Source organism: Cydia fagiglandana, chromosome 22 (genome assembly GCF_963556715.1).
Source record: "Cydia fagiglandana chromosome 22, ilCydFagi1.1, whole genome shotgun sequence".
Classification (NCBI taxonomy): Eukaryota; Metazoa; Arthropoda; class Insecta; order Lepidoptera; family Tortricidae; genus Cydia; species Cydia fagiglandana.
The window spans coordinates 2,665,794-2,683,710 of NC_085953.1; the positions used below are offsets into that span (position 1 = coordinate 2,665,794).

The 17,917-nt window shown below is 40.4% G+C and overlaps 2 protein-coding genes across 3 annotated transcripts in view; one reads left to right on the forward strand and one right to left on the reverse strand.

The window, feature by feature from the left end:
- LOC134675547 (talin-2-like) overlaps positions 1 to 17,250 on the reverse strand; it is a 75,004-nt gene extending 57,754 nt beyond the window's left edge. The window contains exons 1-9 of one of the 2 annotated variants that reach the window (XM_063533810.1): positions 17,114 to 17,250; positions 16,577 to 16,726; positions 14,855 to 14,958; positions 14,036 to 14,165; positions 13,292 to 13,483; positions 3,119 to 3,200; positions 1,991 to 2,159; positions 786 to 961; positions 418 to 573 (exon numbers count right to left, since the gene is read on the reverse strand). In XM_063533810.1, coding sequence (XP_063389880.1) covers positions 418 to 573; positions 786 to 961; positions 1,991 to 2,159; positions 3,119 to 3,200; positions 13,292 to 13,483; positions 14,036 to 14,165; positions 14,855 to 14,958; positions 16,577 to 16,726; positions 17,114 to 17,249 — 1,295 coding nt within the window. In that variant the 5' untranslated portion in view covers position 17,250. Of the gene's footprint in view, positions 1 to 417; positions 574 to 785; positions 962 to 1,567; positions 1,660 to 1,990; positions 2,160 to 3,118; positions 3,201 to 13,291; positions 13,484 to 14,035; positions 14,166 to 14,854; positions 14,959 to 16,576; positions 16,727 to 17,113 lie in introns of those variants that run through there. The other variant, XM_063533809.1, reaches the window with a different exon arrangement.
- On the forward strand, positions 8,919 to 13,011 carry LOC134675519 (uncharacterized). The gene is made up of 3 exons (XM_063533782.1): positions 8,919 to 9,299; positions 10,198 to 10,382; positions 12,665 to 13,011. The coding sequence occupies exons 1-3, from the start codon at positions 9,146 to 9,148 to the stop codon at positions 12,974 to 12,976; spliced, it is 651 nt and encodes a 216-aa protein (XP_063389852.1). The 5' UTR covers positions 8,919 to 9,145; the 3' UTR covers positions 12,977 to 13,011.
- Positions 17,251 to 17,917: the final 667 nt, after the last annotated feature.

The following is a 17,917-nucleotide window of genomic DNA, read 5'->3' on the forward strand; positions in this document are numbered from 1 at the left end:
AGGTACCTTTTCCCGCGGAACGTCACATGGTCGTCTGTCCAATCCAAGCCCAATTTTTACTGTTGTTCTTTAAAAGCTGTCTATATCCCCAACGCTACTTAGCGTCACATTATCTAACCATAAAAATCATCAAGAAAATTTGACATGAGTAATAAATCTTTTATTCAACTTTATCTAAATGATTTTTAGTTCTTTCCTGGCAGATTGCGGCTACGTATGCTTAAAACGACCAGATCAAAGACTAACTGGTGGCTCCGAATCTAACTTCTTCTTCGTCGCGTTACCCGGGCATTTTGCCACGGCTCATGGGAGCCTGGGGTCCGCTTGACAACTAATCCCATGACTTGATGTAGGCACTAGTTTTGGCTCCTAATCTAACGATAAATGAAAAAGATGAGAGATGAATAATTTACTTACTTCCCGCTCTCCACAGTGGCCTGGTGTATGATGCCTCCTTCAGTCCCCGAGTTGTTGAAGGCACCCTCCATTCTCTTGCGGATCAGGTCGATGTAGCCCTGAAGAATGTCTCTGATGCGGTACGCGTCGTTTGTTTTTACACAGTATTCCTTTTCACTGAAATCAAAATATTAGGTATATTTAATTATACGTAGTGTTAAATTTAAAATAAAATATTACAATGTCCTCCGTAGATGAGTTTGTATGCGTAACTCATATTTCAAAATTGACGAGTGTCCTACATCAATCGAGGTGAGATACTTGCTTCGACCGATTCGCATCCCCGAATACCTCAAAAAAGACTACCATCTTAATCCTTATGCTTTCACCTGTAATCTCCAAAGTTCAGTGTAAACATCTCCCCTTTCCCAGCCTTGTAGGTCTTGACCTGGGTGAGAGGCCAGACTTGGAGCACTTCCTTGGTGGTCTCATCTAGCCTCAGGATCGAGGAGGAGTTGATGCCGAGCAGACGGGGCACCAGCTTCTTCTTGCCTTTCTGCATCTCCTGGATAAATATCAGTGTTATAGTTAAAGAACTAAGTTACGCTATGTTGACATCGTCTCTCATCATCATCATTCAATTTAAGAGCTGGGCTTTTGTCGGTGCAGCGTGATAAAGTTCTGTCCATCTTGGTCGACCCGAAGCCAACCCTTTAGTGTCTTGGTACGTCACGGCCCCTACGTACTCCTTTACTTGGCTCATATAACTTTATACGACGTCTCTAGAGGCAGCTTTTTTATGAACTGACAGAGTGTTGATGTCGCTCAGTGCTCAATATGTTCCTAAGGAGACGTATGAAATGAAAATAATATGATAGTTGATAGAGTTCGCTTCTATCGGGTTAGCTCCAATGGTTTAGTTTAGTCAATAGAAAATTATACTTATCCGAGAGCCACGAGTTTTAGTGACATCTGAAAAGGTATATTTTTTCAATATTCAAGTATCTATTTAAAAAAAAGAAGAAAATCAATGCAAACATTAACAAGGAAGAATGTGACTCCATAGGTCGGCAGATCTCTATTGTAGTCTTGGTATAAGTAGGTACAGATATTTTATTTGGGCTCTAACTGGGTGAAGCCTAAAAAAAAGGGCTAGAAAACTAAAACAAACCTTAACAAGGAAGAATGTGACTCCATATGTCGGCAGATCTCTTGCGGTCTTGGTATAGAGATGTTTGGCCTCCAACTGGTTGAAGCCGGAGTGTTTTTATACTTTTAAAATGCTGTGATTGGCTAGAATATTAAAACAAACCTTAACAAGGAAGAATGTGACTCCATATGTCGGCAGATCTCTTGCGGTCTTGGTATAGAGATGTTTGGCCTCCAACTGGTTGAAGCCGGAGTGTTTTTATACTTTTAAAATGCTGTGATTGGCTAGAATACTAAAACAAACCTTAACAAGAAAGAATGTGACTCCATAGGTCGGCAGGTCTCTTGCGGTCTTGGTATAGAGATGTTTGGCCTCCAACTGGTTGAAGCCGGAGTGTTTTTATAGTTTTAAAATGCTGTGATTGGCTAGAATACTAAAACAAACCTTAACAAGAAAGAATGTGACTCCATAGGTCGGCAGGTCTCTTGCGGTCTTGGTATAGAGATGTTTGGCCTCCAACTGCGTAAGGCCCGAGTGCTTTTTGTGTTCTTTGATGACTTTCTTCTCCATGCCCCAGGAGTTGGCGTATATCTGGGGCAGGAATTCGCTGAGACTGGAGATAAAGTAACGTTTTATGTATTATACCTTTTTTACAATTCGGTTTGAATTGTGATTGGCTACTTTCCTACTAGTCAAATCAGCTTCTTTTATAGAACCGTCAAAACGATTTGCTAATATAGAATTTATATGAAAACGTGTGTAGTGACGTCACGGTCAACGCACTTACTTTTTATATTTCAATCCGATTTAATAAATAGAATTTGTGGTTAAATCTAACTGTTCTCTATGTTTTTCTAATAATTATCTGGTGTTTTATTTCGTATAATAATATATAAATAATTTATTTTAAGTAGAGGAAAGTAGCTAATTGTGATTGATTTCGTTAATACAGCAATTGATTATTAGTTGGTTGGAATTAAATGTAAAATGTTAAATAGAGAGTTATTTACACTTAAAAAAATTAATGTAAACATTGCACTAGAAAATGAAGACGTATTCAAATATTTCAAATTCTAGAACTGTCCTGCTTAAAGTAAAGTAAAAGTAAATTCTTTATTTGCATTAAATGTGCAATAACTAAACGTGTATTAAATACATGCGTATATATTATGTTTATATTTTTTTAGTAAATATGTAGGTAAAATTTTCCGTTCAGCAAAAATACTTAATTGCACGGTATGGCCTTTGAATGATCGTTTTTGCCAGTCAGATAGTTTAGATATGTCGGCGGCCGATCATAAGATCAGGCAGATCGTAATGTCCCTGTATAATGATAGTCACATTAAACCAATATATAGGTAGGTTAGGTTCGTTAGGTTGCTTCAGATGGCCGAAGGGCAAACTGCCCAGAAATAGGAGCCCCGCGTAGCGGGGCTCAGTCGACTCAGGGAGCGAGTCAAAGATTTTCATGTTTAACGATATGCCTAGGAATTTTACGATATGCCTAATCTTACGATCGGCCGCCGACAGATACGCGGCCACAAGGATATTAAAAGAACAATAGGTACTTACTTCTCAATAAAGCCGGCCTTATGTTTGTCTTCCTGGAAGTCCCCATATTGCACTTGGCACTGGATCCCGGCGAATTGCACCGCTGTTCGATGTTCATGAAATTAATATTTACATTATTATAATTATAGTATTTTATTAAGGGGGAGGCCTATGTTCAGCAGTGGACGTCTTGTGGCTGTGATGATGATGATGATGATGAATTATAGTATTTTTATACACGGTAAAAAATAACTGCATTCCCGTTGCCAGGGAGGTTTTGGGATTATACTGAGCAACTTTTACTATGGGACCAATCCCGAAATCGCGAATAAATTTTTTATCCTCCTATAGAAAATGTACCAGCCAAAATGCATGAAACAGCCTTTTTAGCCGTCCGTCCGTCCGTCTGTCACCAGGCTGTATCTCACGAACCGTGATAGCTAGACAGTTGAAAATTTCACAGATGATGTATTTCTGTTGCCGCTATAACAACAAATACTAAAAACAGAATAAAATAAAGATTTAAATGGGGCTCCCATACAACAAACGTGACGTTTGACCAAAGTTAAGCAACGTCGGGAGTGGTCAGTACTTGGATGGGTGACCGTTTTTTTTTTGCTTTTTTTTTGTTTTTGTTTTTTTGCATTATGGTACGGAACCCTTCGTGCGCGAGTCCGACTCGCACTTGCCCGGTTTTTTTTTTCTCGATTTCGGGTTTGGTTTGATAGTAAAAGTTGCTCAGTATAATCCCAAAACCTTTTTGGACAAAACCGGAGTTTGGCAGCGGTTTAGGGTTAAATCATGCTGTCCCTTTCTAATATGGCAGTATCCCTTTCGGCTACTTAGGGTTGTCATAATTCAAGCCATTATTTTATCTGTGGTCGTGCACGCAAAGTGACGTCATGTTGTGTCAACCCTAATAATTGCTCGGAGCAATGCTGAGCCGAACGGAGCCGAGTTTGACCGAAGGGAGGAGTTTCACTCCTGGTCATAGTAAAACGGAGGCCTATTGTAATTTAATAATTTGTTTTGGGTTTGAACTGGTTTTGATACGACATTGCCGATGGTCTTGGTGTTTGGGCTGATGGCTCCTCTACACGATGGGCCAACGCTGGCCACTCCAAGGGACGCATTTATGCGTTAGATCGCTATATCCCATTGATATTGCTATCTCATTCTACCGCATGGCTGCGTCCCTTGGAGTGGCCGGCGTTGGCCCATCGTGTAGAGGAGCCATAAAAGCCTACCGCGAACCACGTTCGACTTGTTCCTCCCTGTCACACTTACGAAAGTTAAAAAAGTGAAATTTCTTCAAAATAAAAATCACTTTTGACACTGCCCTATCTAATCCACATCGTAAGTATCTAGAAGTTGTTTTGACGTCATCTTAAACTTCGAATCGGGCCCTTAGTCGTGATTCACTTAAACTCCGTCCTCGTCATTACTTCACCTTCACATAACAAACTACAAATGACTCATCTATATGAACAAACATCTAATAAGAAATAAATTAATAACAGTGACCAAATACTTCCTAGTTGAATCAGTGAATCCATACAAACATTATAGATGGGCCGGATATGAACTTTGCCGAATACATGCCTTTATGACCGCGGCCGGCAAAACGTCCCACATAAACTTGTCAAAGTCACATAAGTACCTAATGTACCTAAAATATGCTTAGGTTTATTAGCTTATCTTGAATGTTGAAGCTAGTCATAATATACACTTCTTCAGAGGTTATCCTCTAGCCGCCCATACGTCAAACCTTGCCAAGCAAAATTAAATTTTATTTTGTCAACACAAAGTTCAAATTGGAATGGAACAGGAGACCTTTTTATAGGTCTCTGGGCGGCTAGGGGTAAAATGTATTTTAGTGTCGATGCACGATGCACTAAGAGTTTTATAACATAAACAATCAGTATTATTTGCATTACTGTTATAAAGAAGACTTCAGTTACACTCTACGAAGAAAGCGCGCAATGCAAAACGAATTCCACTATAGCCTGCGATAAATACACTTTCACTACTAACGCTCATCTACCTGTGCAATACCAAGATCATACTTCTAGCATCAGCATACATTGCTGACCAAGTATGAAAATATTATTCTTACGCTGACACAAAACACGCAATGTAAGCAATTGTTAAACTTGTCGTCGCAATTAGGTTCGGGCAGTGGTTCTATTATTGGCACAGTTGACTGATCGTTAGTAAACTGTATTACAAGGAGATAAGGTCTATATTAATCAGTTTATTTGGTGGAGAAACGTTGCGAGTTTGTTTTGCATCGATCGCGTCGCTTCGGTCGCGTTCACGTGACGAGAACCGGCTCGATGTGCGTTACGATGGCGTGTCCTCGTGTTGGATTTTTTTCTTATTTTTTAGGGTTCCGTACCCAAAGGGTAAAACGGGACCCTATTACTAAGACTTCGTTGTCCGTCCGTCCGTCCGTCTGTCACCAGGCTGTATCTCACGAACCGTGATAGCTAGACAGTTGAAATTTTCACAGATGATGTATTTCTGTTGCTGCTATGAATGAATGAATGAAAGAAAATCTTTATTTCAGGCAACTAGTGGCCCATACATAAATACCTTAAAACTAGCATACATATTATAAAAATATATTTTAAAACTAAACACTACAAATCACATTATGGCTGCGATGCATTACGCAACCCCGCAGTGTCAGGGAGCCGGCCGCGGAACCGCCGAAACTTGACACCCTTCGGCCAAAACTCCTCCTTGGTGAAGGTCGCTAGGTGATCAGTCGGAACGCTCACCACAAACGAATTAAAATTCGCATTGTGTCGAGATTCCAACTTCGTGACCCTCAGGATGAATCCGGTCTTCGTTTTCACATACTTTACGATGTCGTCGACCTTCGTAAGGTAATGTAGACGGGACACATACAGCAGCGTCGACGGTGTTGCAGGACGCAGCAAATGGTTGGGTCCAGTCGGTGCGGTACCACACTGATTCTGACGAGCCGGTTTTCTTCTCTTCTCCACCTTCTTGAAACCGTCCGCGTCGCATCGCGACTCCCTTAGAGTCGGCTGTGATTGGTCCTTGTGAACAGGTTCACGAAGGCTCTGCACCCCTTTCTTCGGCCGCTGCTTAGGCTTGGACACAGCAGACGGCTTAGCAGCAGTAGCAGCGTAAGAACGTTTCGGGGTTAACGTACTCTCGCGTGACGTGCGCGTCTCCGGTGACGTAGACGGGCGGGCGGCGGGGCGCGGGTCGGCGGTCGCCTGCTCAGCAATCGCCGACGCATCCAAATTCGCGGGTTCAATACCGCCGATGGACACATTCCGCGCAACGTGACACACGGCTATGTTAGAGGTATCTGACCCACATTCCGAACGTGCGCTACGTAATAACGCCAATTCTGAACGTAGCTCACTGATGGTATTATTAGATACCTCTAACTTAGCCTGCACTTCTGCCAGACTCGTCTTCAGGAATGTTATGTCCTTCAGCAGCCTGGTGACATCGACGTGATCAAAGGTAACCAACCGGCGGTAACCGGTCTAGCCGCTTCGCAACGAAGGCAGGCACGTCGTCTGGATCGATCTCCTTGAACAGTTGTATTATGTCCTGGAGACTCTTCACGCCCCCATCCCTCCGACGGGGTGGCATCTGGTCAGTTTTGCCGAGCGTCTGGAAGAGCAGCGCCTTGCCACTGCAAATGTCGTCTTCACTGAAACTTGATTTGCAGATCTGCCTGATGCTGACTTCATCCATGGTGTCTATGGCATTCTGTACAAACGCCAGTAATTCATTCGCTATGAGTTGTTGCGAACCCATCGCGAAAAATACGGGGCAGCGACCTAAGTCATGCCTATCGCGAATAAATATGTTATTCGATATTATGCAGTGAAACGCGTCCGATTCCAAGCGCGCATCACACTGCACTATAACAACAAATACTAAAAACAGAATAAAATAAAGATTTAAATGGGGCTCCCATACAACAAACGTGATTTTTGACCAAATTTAAGCAACGTCGGGAGTGGTCAGTACTTGGATGGGTGACCGTTTTTTTGTTTTGCTTTTTTTTTTATTATTTTTTTGCATTATGGTACGGAACCGTTCATGCGCGAGTCCGACTCGCACTTGCCCGGTTTTTTTTTCTTATAATGGGATTATTTGTAGATGTAAAATTTCCCTTTTGCTATTTAGACAACATTAAAAGTCATTATTTTAGGTAGTTATAACTAAGTACATTAGGTATATGCAACCAGTTTGGTTACCTGTAATTTTAAGGTGTAAGTACCTATAGCTTTACTAATTTAGTAGAAGTGAAACGTTATAAATAAATAAACATGTAGTACCTATTTACCAGTTTGTCACAAGAAATCATTTTTATCCTAGCTTTTTTGAAGTGAAAACTTCTTTAGCGGCGCTGAGCACTTTATGAGGTGGGGAAAAATGATAAACTTGAGACAGCGTAACGCGTAACGGGCTGACGTCATGTGCGACGGAGAATGTTATTCAGCAAAGAACTTTAGTCATAACGTAGTAGAGTCCGGTTATAACGACACTCAAGGGACCGCTGATATTACGTCGTACTAACCGGACGTCGTACAAAACGAGCCGCCAATTTTAATATATTTTTTTAATCAAAATAATTACATCATTTTGTATTTATCAACGCGACAATCAAAGAAATAAAACATTTCTTTTAAAATATATATCTACGTTAGTATTACGACACCTTGTCTTAAATGGAGAGACTTGTGTGTTTAGAAGAAGCCACTTTTCATCAAGGTACGCGTACTCACTCGTCATCCGCAAATTACTCGAATCCCGTAAAATAAAAAGTCGTAATTCTTGGGGATCTAATCAAGATGACGTTGTTTTATCACATAGTTCCTGTGTCCATCGACAGATCAGCTCGAAGGTACCTACCAAAATATTGCATTGTCACCCAACTTACATAATTATATCTTATTAATCTTATTTTTTTATTATGTGTGTGAAGTTTAAGCTCAATCGAATAATGGGAATTGTTTTATTTAGTTTGCAAGATTACGAAAAGTCGCATGACTATCTATTTCATCTTGCTCCCTATATTCAAAAGGGGGAGGAGAGTTGGGTGCGCGGGACGGAGTAAGCTTCTTACCAACAATTTATTTGTAAAAACTACGTCGCTCGTCGTTGTAACCGGACTTGACGGACGGATTTTGAGTCAATTTCCGTCGTTAAAAGCGATCGGTCGTTATAAGCGGAGTCGTTATAAACGGTTGTGCTTTAATAGTAGCTTGTACTAAAACCAAACAAGTGCCTATACTTACGTCGCTATAAGCGGTTGGTTGTTATATGCGGAGTCGTACTAACCGGACTCTACTGTATCATAATCAGGTTAATTATTTAAAACTGGACTTTTATATTAAGCAATAAAGAGCAATGTGCTAATCTTGTACGGGCTGAAATACGAGGATCTCACAGTTACCTTCTAACATTATATCACTCCAATATAATTCAATAAAGCTACATCTCGATGAAATCGCTAATAAAAGTGAACTCTATTTCGGAACTAAAGTTTTTCAATAGAAAGGAGGATGGATCAATTATACATAGTGCTGCAGACATTTTGGACTAGTCATTGAGTTTTCACTTCTGTCGGCACTCCCGGAGTGCAACCCGTTGTTTTTTTGCATATAGACATCAATAAGTACTAAATATAAAGTTATGCGCGTAACATTACTCGTATGATGTACGTAGGTCTCGTTTGTATGGTTCAGACTTTGTAATATTAGCATAGCAAGGATCCCATATTTTTATTCAAATCCAAAACTAGTATAATCCAAAGTTTAGTAGTGACCCCGCCGCGTTAACGCTCACTGCCGCATATCGTACGCGCTCCGTGCGACGTTGCCGCTCCGTCCGCGCTCGTCCCGTCGCCCACTCGCCCCGCCAGTCGTCCCGTTACAGTCACGGAGACTGCACGCACAAAAGGACGCACGAATTGAACCGGCGTTCGAAATTCAAAATAAAAGAGTTGAAAAGCGCGCACGAAACGAATGAATAACGGAATTGTTGAAAATGCCTTTGCCTTTTAACAAGAGTTTGGACTTGAAATTGTTAGCTTTAGTGAAAGAGAACTCTATATTGTATAACACTAAACATCCGAGATATTTGGATTTTGATGCCAGAGAAGTGGTTTGGCAGAAAATTGGGGATGCCCTTAACAGATCCGGTAAGTAGGTATCAGGTATCTTATTACCTATGAATGTACTTAGTTAGACCAAGCTAAGTTGGCAGCGATTTTGATAGCACATAGTGTAAGTATTATTTTGAATGTCAACTGAACAAGTGCGAGTCGGACTCGCGCACGAAGGGTTCCGTACCATAATGCAAAAAAAAAAACAAAAAAAAGCAAAAAAAAAAACGGTCACCCATCCAAGTACTGACCCCTCCCGACGTTGCTTAACTTTGATCTAAAATCACGTTTGTTGTATGGGAGCCCCATTTAAATCTTTATTTTATTCTGTTTTTAGTATTTGTTGTTATAGCGGCAACAGAAATACATCATCTGTGAAAATTTCAACTGTCTAGCTATCACGGTTCGTGAGATACAGCCTGGTGACAGACGGACGGACGGACGGACGGACGGACGGACGGACGGACGGACGGATGGACAGCGAAGTCTTAGTAATAGGGTCCCGTTTTACCCTTTGGGTACGGAACCCTAAAAAAACGTCTGTGCTGCGCTGAGTTGCCGAGTTGGCATGGTCAAACTATTTATTTTTGTAGATATGTATGATAACATACATACTTTGCGTGATTTTCATGTTTTATTCTTTTGGATTTTTTTTCTCATTTGGCCCAATTTCTTTGTGAAGTGGAGTAGATGGTCCTGGGTTCGAATCCCATTTTACGTGTCATGAATGCTTTCTAAGTATTTTTAGATACATACTTATAGTTTTTCTAAATTTTACATCGGTAATTCATGTTAATACTGTATAACACTGTAGAATTATACGCGATTAACCCTCCAGGTTTAATTATCTTGCCAAAAAACGACCAGATTTAAATGTAGAAATTATGAAAGTTTTAATAAAATCACCTTTGTTAATGTTTTTTTTTAATTACAGACCAAGTGTGCAAAGCGCGTTGGATCAACATTCGGGACATGATGCGCCGTAAGATCCGCGAGCGACTACGGAACCCTCAACACCGCTCATACAACTACAAGTATGAAGAGGAGATGTCGTTTATGATTCCGTACTTTAAGGATTCTAATACTAGCAATGAGGAGTATACTGACTTTATCGAAGAGGTATGTTCATTTGTTCCTTTAAGAAATCCTTTTGATTCTTTTTCCCTTTCTCTCTTGGTCTTCTTGATGTAATTATTCTGTCCCGCTTGGTATTCTTTCTCTTTCTCGCAAAATATGCGAAAGACTACGGAATCCTCAACACCGCTCATACAACTACAAATATGAAGAAAGATGTCGTTCATGATCCCATACTTTAAGGACTCTAATACTAGCAATGAGGAATATACTGACTTTATCGAAGAGGTATGTCCATTTCTTTCTGTAGGAAATCGTTTTGATTCTGTTTCCCTTTCTCTCTTGGTCCTCTCGATGCAATTATTCCATCCTGGTTAGTATTCTTTCTCGCAAAATCTGCGAAAGACTACGGAACCCTCAACACCGCTCATACAACTACAAGTATGAAGAGGAGATGTCGTTTATGATTCCGTACTTTAAGGACTCAAACACTAGCAATGAGGAATATACTGACTTTATCGAAGAGGTATGTTCATTTGTTCCTTTAAGAAATCCTTTTGATTCTTTTTCCCTTTCTCTCTTGGTCTTCTTGATGTAATTATTCTGTCCCGCTTGGTATTCTTTCTCTTTCTCGCAAAATATGCGAAAGACTACGGAATCCTCAACACCGCTCATACAACTACAAATATGAAGAAAGATGTCGTTCATGATCCCATACTTTAAGGACTCTAATACTAGCAATGAGGAATATACTGACTTTATCGAAGAGGTATGTTCATTTGTTCCTTTAAGAAATCCTTTTGATTCTTTTTCCCTTTCTCTCTTGGTCTTCTTGATGTAATTATTCTGTCCCGCTTGGTATTCTTTCTCTTTCTCGCAAAATATGCGAAAGACTACGGAATCCTCAACACCGCTCATACAACTACAAATATGAAGAAAGATGTCGTTCATGATCCCATACTTTAAGGACTCTAATACTAGCAATGAGGAATATACTGACTTTATCGAAGAGGTATGTTCATTTCTTTCTGTAGGAAATCGTTTTGATTCTGTTTCCCTTTCTCTCTTGGTCCTCTCGATGCAATTATTCCGTCCCGCTTGGTATTCTTTCTCGCAAAATCTGCGAAAGACTACGGAACCCTCAACGATGCTCATACAACTACAAGTATGAAGAGGAGATGTCGTTCATGATTCCGTACTTTAAGGATTCTAATACTAGCAATGAGGAATATACTGACTTTATTGAAGAGGTATGTTCATTTCTTCCTTTAGGAAATACTTTTGATTCTCTTTCCCTTTCTCTCTTGGTCCTCTCGATGCAATTATTCCGTCCCGCTTGGTATTCTTTCTCGCAAAATCTGCGAAAGACTACGGAACCCTCAACGATGCTCATACAACTACAAGTATGAAGAAGAGATGTCGTTCATGATTCCGTACTTTAAGGATTCTAATACTAGCAATGAGGAATATACTGACTTTATTGAAGAGGTATGTTCATTTCTTCCTTTAGGAAATACTTTTGATTCTCTTTCCCTTTCTCTCTTGGTCCTCTCGATGCAATTATTCCGTCCCGCTTGGTATTCTTTCTCGCAAAATCTGCGAAAGACTACGGAACCCTCAACGATGCTCATACAACTACAAGTATGAAGAAGAGATGTCGTTCATGATTCCGTACTTTAAGGACTCCAATACTAGCAATGAGGAATATACTGAGTTTATCGAAGAGGTATTTATTCTCTACTTCCATCTAATTTATTTCATAGGAAAAAGACAGTAGAAAAACTTCCATCTTGCTTGCTCTTATACTTCTCGTTCTTGCAAGATCTGCGATACTACGGCCCCTCAACACTGCTCACACAACTTTTTACTTAGGGTACCTACGCAAGTCCAAAATGAAATTTTGAACAGCATAACCAACAGAAATTAGGTATATTAGTGGTATAATTTGACAAACCCAATTTGTCAATGAATAAGAACAAAAAACTATACTCATCCCTTTCTTTTGGGTGCTAATACTAGCGTAAGATAAAGACAGTAGGTATGATTCTCATGTTTGATTGAAATGAGACAGTACGTGGCCAAACTATAACTACCTACTGGCCAGTCTAATAAAACATGGTCTTCTCTTCCCAGAGTGACACAAGCCTACGTCACAATAACATGGCCGCTATATATAGCGCTATCGCATATTATCATATAGCGCTGTCGCATGATGACGTAGGCTTGTGTCAGTCAGATGACCTAGAAAAGACGGAAAGAGAGTACCAGGCGGAGTATAGTATTATACCATGCTACTGGCAGTAATCTGACGGCCCATTTTTTTCTAGGACACACCCTGCGACGACATCTCACCATCGGACGTATTCGCCGACGTCGAATCCTACCAGCCAAAAGAATCCAAACCAGTCATCAACACCATGAAACCTAAAGAGGATTTCCAGAACCAATTCCAGGATCTAAACCCAACTGATCCTATAGACGTGTTCCTGATCACTATAGGATCTACGCTTAGGAGATTTAGTCCGTACTATTTGAATCAGGCGAAGAGTAAGATATTTCAAGTTGTGCAGGATTATGAGCTGCAGCAGATTATGAATAAAGATGATAATTTGAATGCTTCGAGCAGTGATGCTAGGTAGTTATATTGTAGGTTAATAATAGTTGTTGTAATTTATGTTGAATTTTATTTCGTACCAACAATGACCTTTTCTTGATGATTCATTAGATAAAATCAAGGTTTTTGAAAAAAAAAACCTACATCTATATGTGAACGCCTCTATTTAAATATACAGGCCATGACACACGACTATCTATCGTTACGACTTAGTGGGAACGCGGCCTAAGTAAAAAGATAAAACGGGTATTTAGATAACATAGAATCAATGTCTACTAGGAAATTACTGCCATCTCTCGGAGGATCTTACATGCAATATATATTTGCAAGAACCACATACCTTGCTCTTCAGTGACAGGATGCCTCCCCTCTAACACCGCATCTCTGGCCTGTACGTATAGCAGGTTCAGTTGCACCGGATCTCTCGCATCCACTTTTCTGTCAGAGTAGAACAGTCGTCTCTTTAGAAGGAGCGTCTCTGTAGGCGCGACTGCCATCTCTCGGAGGGTCTTGTGTTGTTCCAGCCATTCCACTGAAAATGTGAAATTATGTTAATTTGCCTGTTATAGTAGTTTTTGTACTGCAGTAGATATATGCGCAATCCGAGAAATCTCAGGTAGAAGATTTAAGTAGAGACTAGAGCTAATTGACTTGGGCTGGTGAACTCAGATAAGTTCAACTGACTTAAGAAGCTTGACCCGGCATTTTCGCATTCCTTATAACTCGCGTGTGTTTGACGAGTCAGATTTTTTTGTATTCTATGGCTGTAATCTGCATAACGTTGGATCATTTTGTAATCCAGTCATCCGTTCCTATCATGTCGGAAAGCACTGGGGATACCTATTTCAAAGCAATTTTCAGCCACCACAAACAGTCAGAATTAATGATAATATATTAAATATGTAGTAAAAACTACAAGGGTTGCGAAACAATAAGGGTTCCTGTAGGGTAGTTGAATACGGAATCCTAAAAACAGCTAACAACCTCTGTAAAATACAACGATGCGTACGGAACACTAAATGCCTCGAGCTATCTCGGGCTTGGTCAAATTATTTAGTTCGTAATATATTTCAATATTCCATACCATTGTCATCAGTTTTGAGCTTCTTGCTGAGCTGCTGCAGTGCAGCATCTTTCTCTTTATGCTGGTGCTTCCTCTTTAAGGTGAGGGTGCCCGTGGCTGGGTGCTCCTCCATTGGATCATCTTCCCGGCACTGAGGAATTAAAGGAATTGAGATGAAGAAAAAAGAAAATGATTAAACGAAATTTGAAATGATGAATGATTTAGACGAAGTTTTGTTTATTTTCTTTCGAAGAATACCTAGACAACATGGACACCATGTGGCGAGACCCTTTGGGCATTTATTTTTTGACAGATTTAGAGGCGTCAAGTTGCCATACAGTACGAAATGACGGTTGATGATGGTATTTCGACATCAGCATTTATTCTCATTTAGGTACAGTCACGCTCCGTGATTGTTACGCCATTTAGGGTTCTAGCTAAATTGGACATTCCATGTTGTAAGTATAGAACATCCAATTTAGCTAGGACCCAGTGGCGGCGCGTCTAGATTTTTCGTAGGCAAGCCGTAGCTGAGTTTCCCTTCTTTTTCTTCATAAGTTTAAAGAAAATAGCCCAAGAGCCCGAAAATCAGACAAGCCGATGGGAATCGAGTTCTATGGACGCTCCGCCACTGCTAGGACCATAAATGGCGTAACAATCGTGGAGCTTGACGGTACAGTCGCCATCAGATATATCGGAGCGGCCGAGGTGTTCACAACATCTGAACACGCACTCTATAAACGCCTTGACAATAGAGGCGTGCTCAGATATTTGTGAGCACCTTGGCCGCTCCGATATATCTGATGGCGTACATATTTATTGCCTCAAAAAGTTCCTCACCAGCCCATACTCCTCGTAGTTGGTGATCCCCAGCTTGGAGCACACGTTCATCATGAGGGTCTCCACAGATTTGCTCTCGTCCACCTGCATCGTCTTCACAGATCCTGGAATACCACATACAAATACATTAATGTATTAAATACATAAACGTCTGGCCCGCCATTTCGATCACTAAATAGGGTATTGTATTTTTATTTATTTATCATATAGTACAACAATATGCAATATGCAATTGCAGTTTAGCGAGGAATAATATAATGTTGAAACAGTCAATAATTACTTTACTGAGCATTTTTAATAACAAAAAAAAAACTTCTGTATTCTGCAAATCATCTGAAAATTAGCATTTGTACTTATGGGTTAGGAGACAACAGTACCTATACAGTATAGGTACAATTTTGTGGAATGCTTTTTTAAATGACAGTGCCTTTTTACTTTCTGGACATGGAACCCTACTAAGGCGCGAAATTAAAGATTTCCGGAACTATCTTTATGTCACATATCAATTATTGAATCCGTGGTTTAAGCATAAAGAGGTAACAAACAGACATATTTTACTTTCGCATTTATAATATATCAAGTAGATATAGAGAGATAGTCTCAATATCCTCAATAATATTATACCGTTTGCAATAATAGGTGTCGTGTTTCTATTGTTGCGGTAGCTACAAATTGATAAACAATTCCGAATGTGTTTGGATGTTTTTAAACAGCTGAGTGAGCTAAATGATATAATGATATCTAATTAGATCATGCTAATTAATTAGTAAGCAATACATGTGTAATACATGTTTCAAATTAATAATTTAGATTATTGACATGGTTTTTCGGGTATTTGCTACTTCACGGTACATTTTGTATTCATGACTGGAAGTATAAAAATGTTTAGAGTTCTCAGCTGTACTTTGGGTAGTATTAAACCACTATAGGTTTACGTCTCCTCGTTTTCTCTCTCTACCACTATTGCATAAATAAATGGCTAGAAAGTTCATCTCATCTGAATGTTGGAAGGGTTTATTCTTCCTGTCCAACATTCTACTAAACCCACCTATTATCCAAAGTGACCTGAAAGATGTCCGGCAAGCGGAAACATGGCCACCCTAAATCTACTTTGCGGCGTTCTGTGGAGCAAGAGCTGGGTGTATTGGGGATGTGGTGGTAAGTCCTATCCAACATTCTACCAAACACACCTATCCAAAGTGGCCCTGACCTGGAAGGTGCCCAGCAAGCGGAAACATGGCTGCCCTAAATCTACTTTGCCCCGTTCTCTGGATCAAGAGCTGGGTGTACTGGGGATGGGAGGGGGCTACCCAAGCTGCCCAGGACCGGAGTAGAAGAAAGATTCGAGCCCTACACCCTAGCAGGGGGTAACAAGATGGAAAGAAGAAGACGAAAACCGTACCGAAATCAGTCAGGAGTATTATTATTATCATTTTGGATTTCTCGGGCCTATAAATTCCGGTCTTTTGATAGGCTTGCGTGGGGATACAGATCCAACACGTAGACGCCGTTTGGAGAGCTTGGAACCCGTTCACAGACAACATACTCATAAACCCGTCGCAGCTGACATTGGGACTATTGTAGATAAAATTGGATAGTATACCGGTCTCTGGATTGAAGTATGGGTGGACAATGTGACTGGGCTTATTGCAAAGAAGGTATTATCATCATAGGACATAATATATAATTTGTTGAATTTGTTGAAATTCTTCAAGATCTTACCGTCTAACATTCTAATCTTGAGGTTCCTCACTCTGCAGCGGTAGTGCAGGCTGTCTCCATCCTTCAGCAGGTAGTAGTCCAAACGGCGAGGGTCTTCCAACCAGCACCCTGAGAGCTCATCATCTGCTGAGGTTAGGAAGAGTCCATAGTCTGTAAGCAAATGCAAATACGTATGAACAAACTAAATGGCATTAATCATTTAACGATTTATTCACAGATGGGACATCGGAGGGCCTAGCTAAGTTGCCAATAGTTTGCTCCGTAGTGAACAAAACGCGAATGTCTCTCCTTCCTAATAATATGGAAGAGTGATAGAGAGATTACCGTTCCGGCAAACGATTGGCATCATGGCTAAGCCCTCAATAGTAATAAGATAAGATACCTTTCCCCGCAGCCCCAGTAAGAACTTTTTCCTCCAAAATCTGCACGGCATGAGCGACGGTGCAGTCATTAGGAAACTTTATTGGATATATTGATGGATCAAAGGTCTCCCAAAGGCAAAGGGCGCAAGGGTAGTAAGAAGATAAGATAAGATACCTTTCCCCGCAGCCCCAGTAAGAACTTTCTCCTCCACAATCTGCACGGCATCAGCGACGGTGCAGCCATTAGGAAACTTCATCGTGCGCGTGACGGCGCCATCTTCTAGAATTATCTTCAGCGATAACGACGGCATCTTATCTGGAACAGGTATTTAAATAATTTAGAAATATCGAGAACTCTAAAAATACTGTAGTGTCTCATCAGACTTATATCGACCGGGATATTGACCGTGATTAGTTAATAACTTGACATGTAATGTAATATTTAAAATATTATAAATAAATGACTAATATGACTATCCACCACAGTATTTTTCAATACTCGCGTAGCTACCTACGGTCATAGCTGTCACCTATACATTAACCTCCAGGATATTTGAAGAGTTCCCTCGATTTCTCCAGAGCTGGACACCTGTGCCCTGTTTATCAAAAGCTTGTAATAACAAGTGGAAGTCCCTTTCTAACAATAGCTGTCAAAAAGTGACATCTTGTATTATGTTACAAGTTTTCGAGAAACTCGCCCCTAATAGAGCCGGTTGCGTTGCCAGCATACGCTCTTCGCTAGGGAGGATACGCTCTTTTCTAAGTTCAATGTTGTGTCCAATAGACAGCAGACTCATCGCCAATAATACCATCACTAGCGGAAGTAAAATACAAAATTATAGTACCTAAACATGATTCATATTAACACAGTAGTATTAATATTAGTTTCATAATTAGTATAAAGGAAGAGTATTATCCTGTGGCTGTTTAGGTAGCGTTAAACAATGATAAGTGGCCAGTACAGCTACTGATCATTAGT

What these genes read in the sequence shown, in the direction of transcription:
- LOC134675519 (XM_063533782.1), top strand. Translation starts at nt 9,146, where the DNA reads ATGCCTTTGCCTTTTAACAAGAGTTTGGACTTGAAATTGTTAGCTTTA. An exon ending in GGATGCCCTTAACAGATCCG is followed by an intron (nt 9,300 to 10,197) that starts GTAAGTAGGTAT and finishes TTTTAATTACAG; the next exon opens with ACCAAGTGTGCAAAGCGCGT. An exon ending in ATACTGACTTTATCGAAGAG is followed by an intron (nt 10,383 to 12,664) that starts GTATGTTCATTT and finishes ATTTTTTTCTAG; the next exon opens with GACACACCCTGCGACGACAT.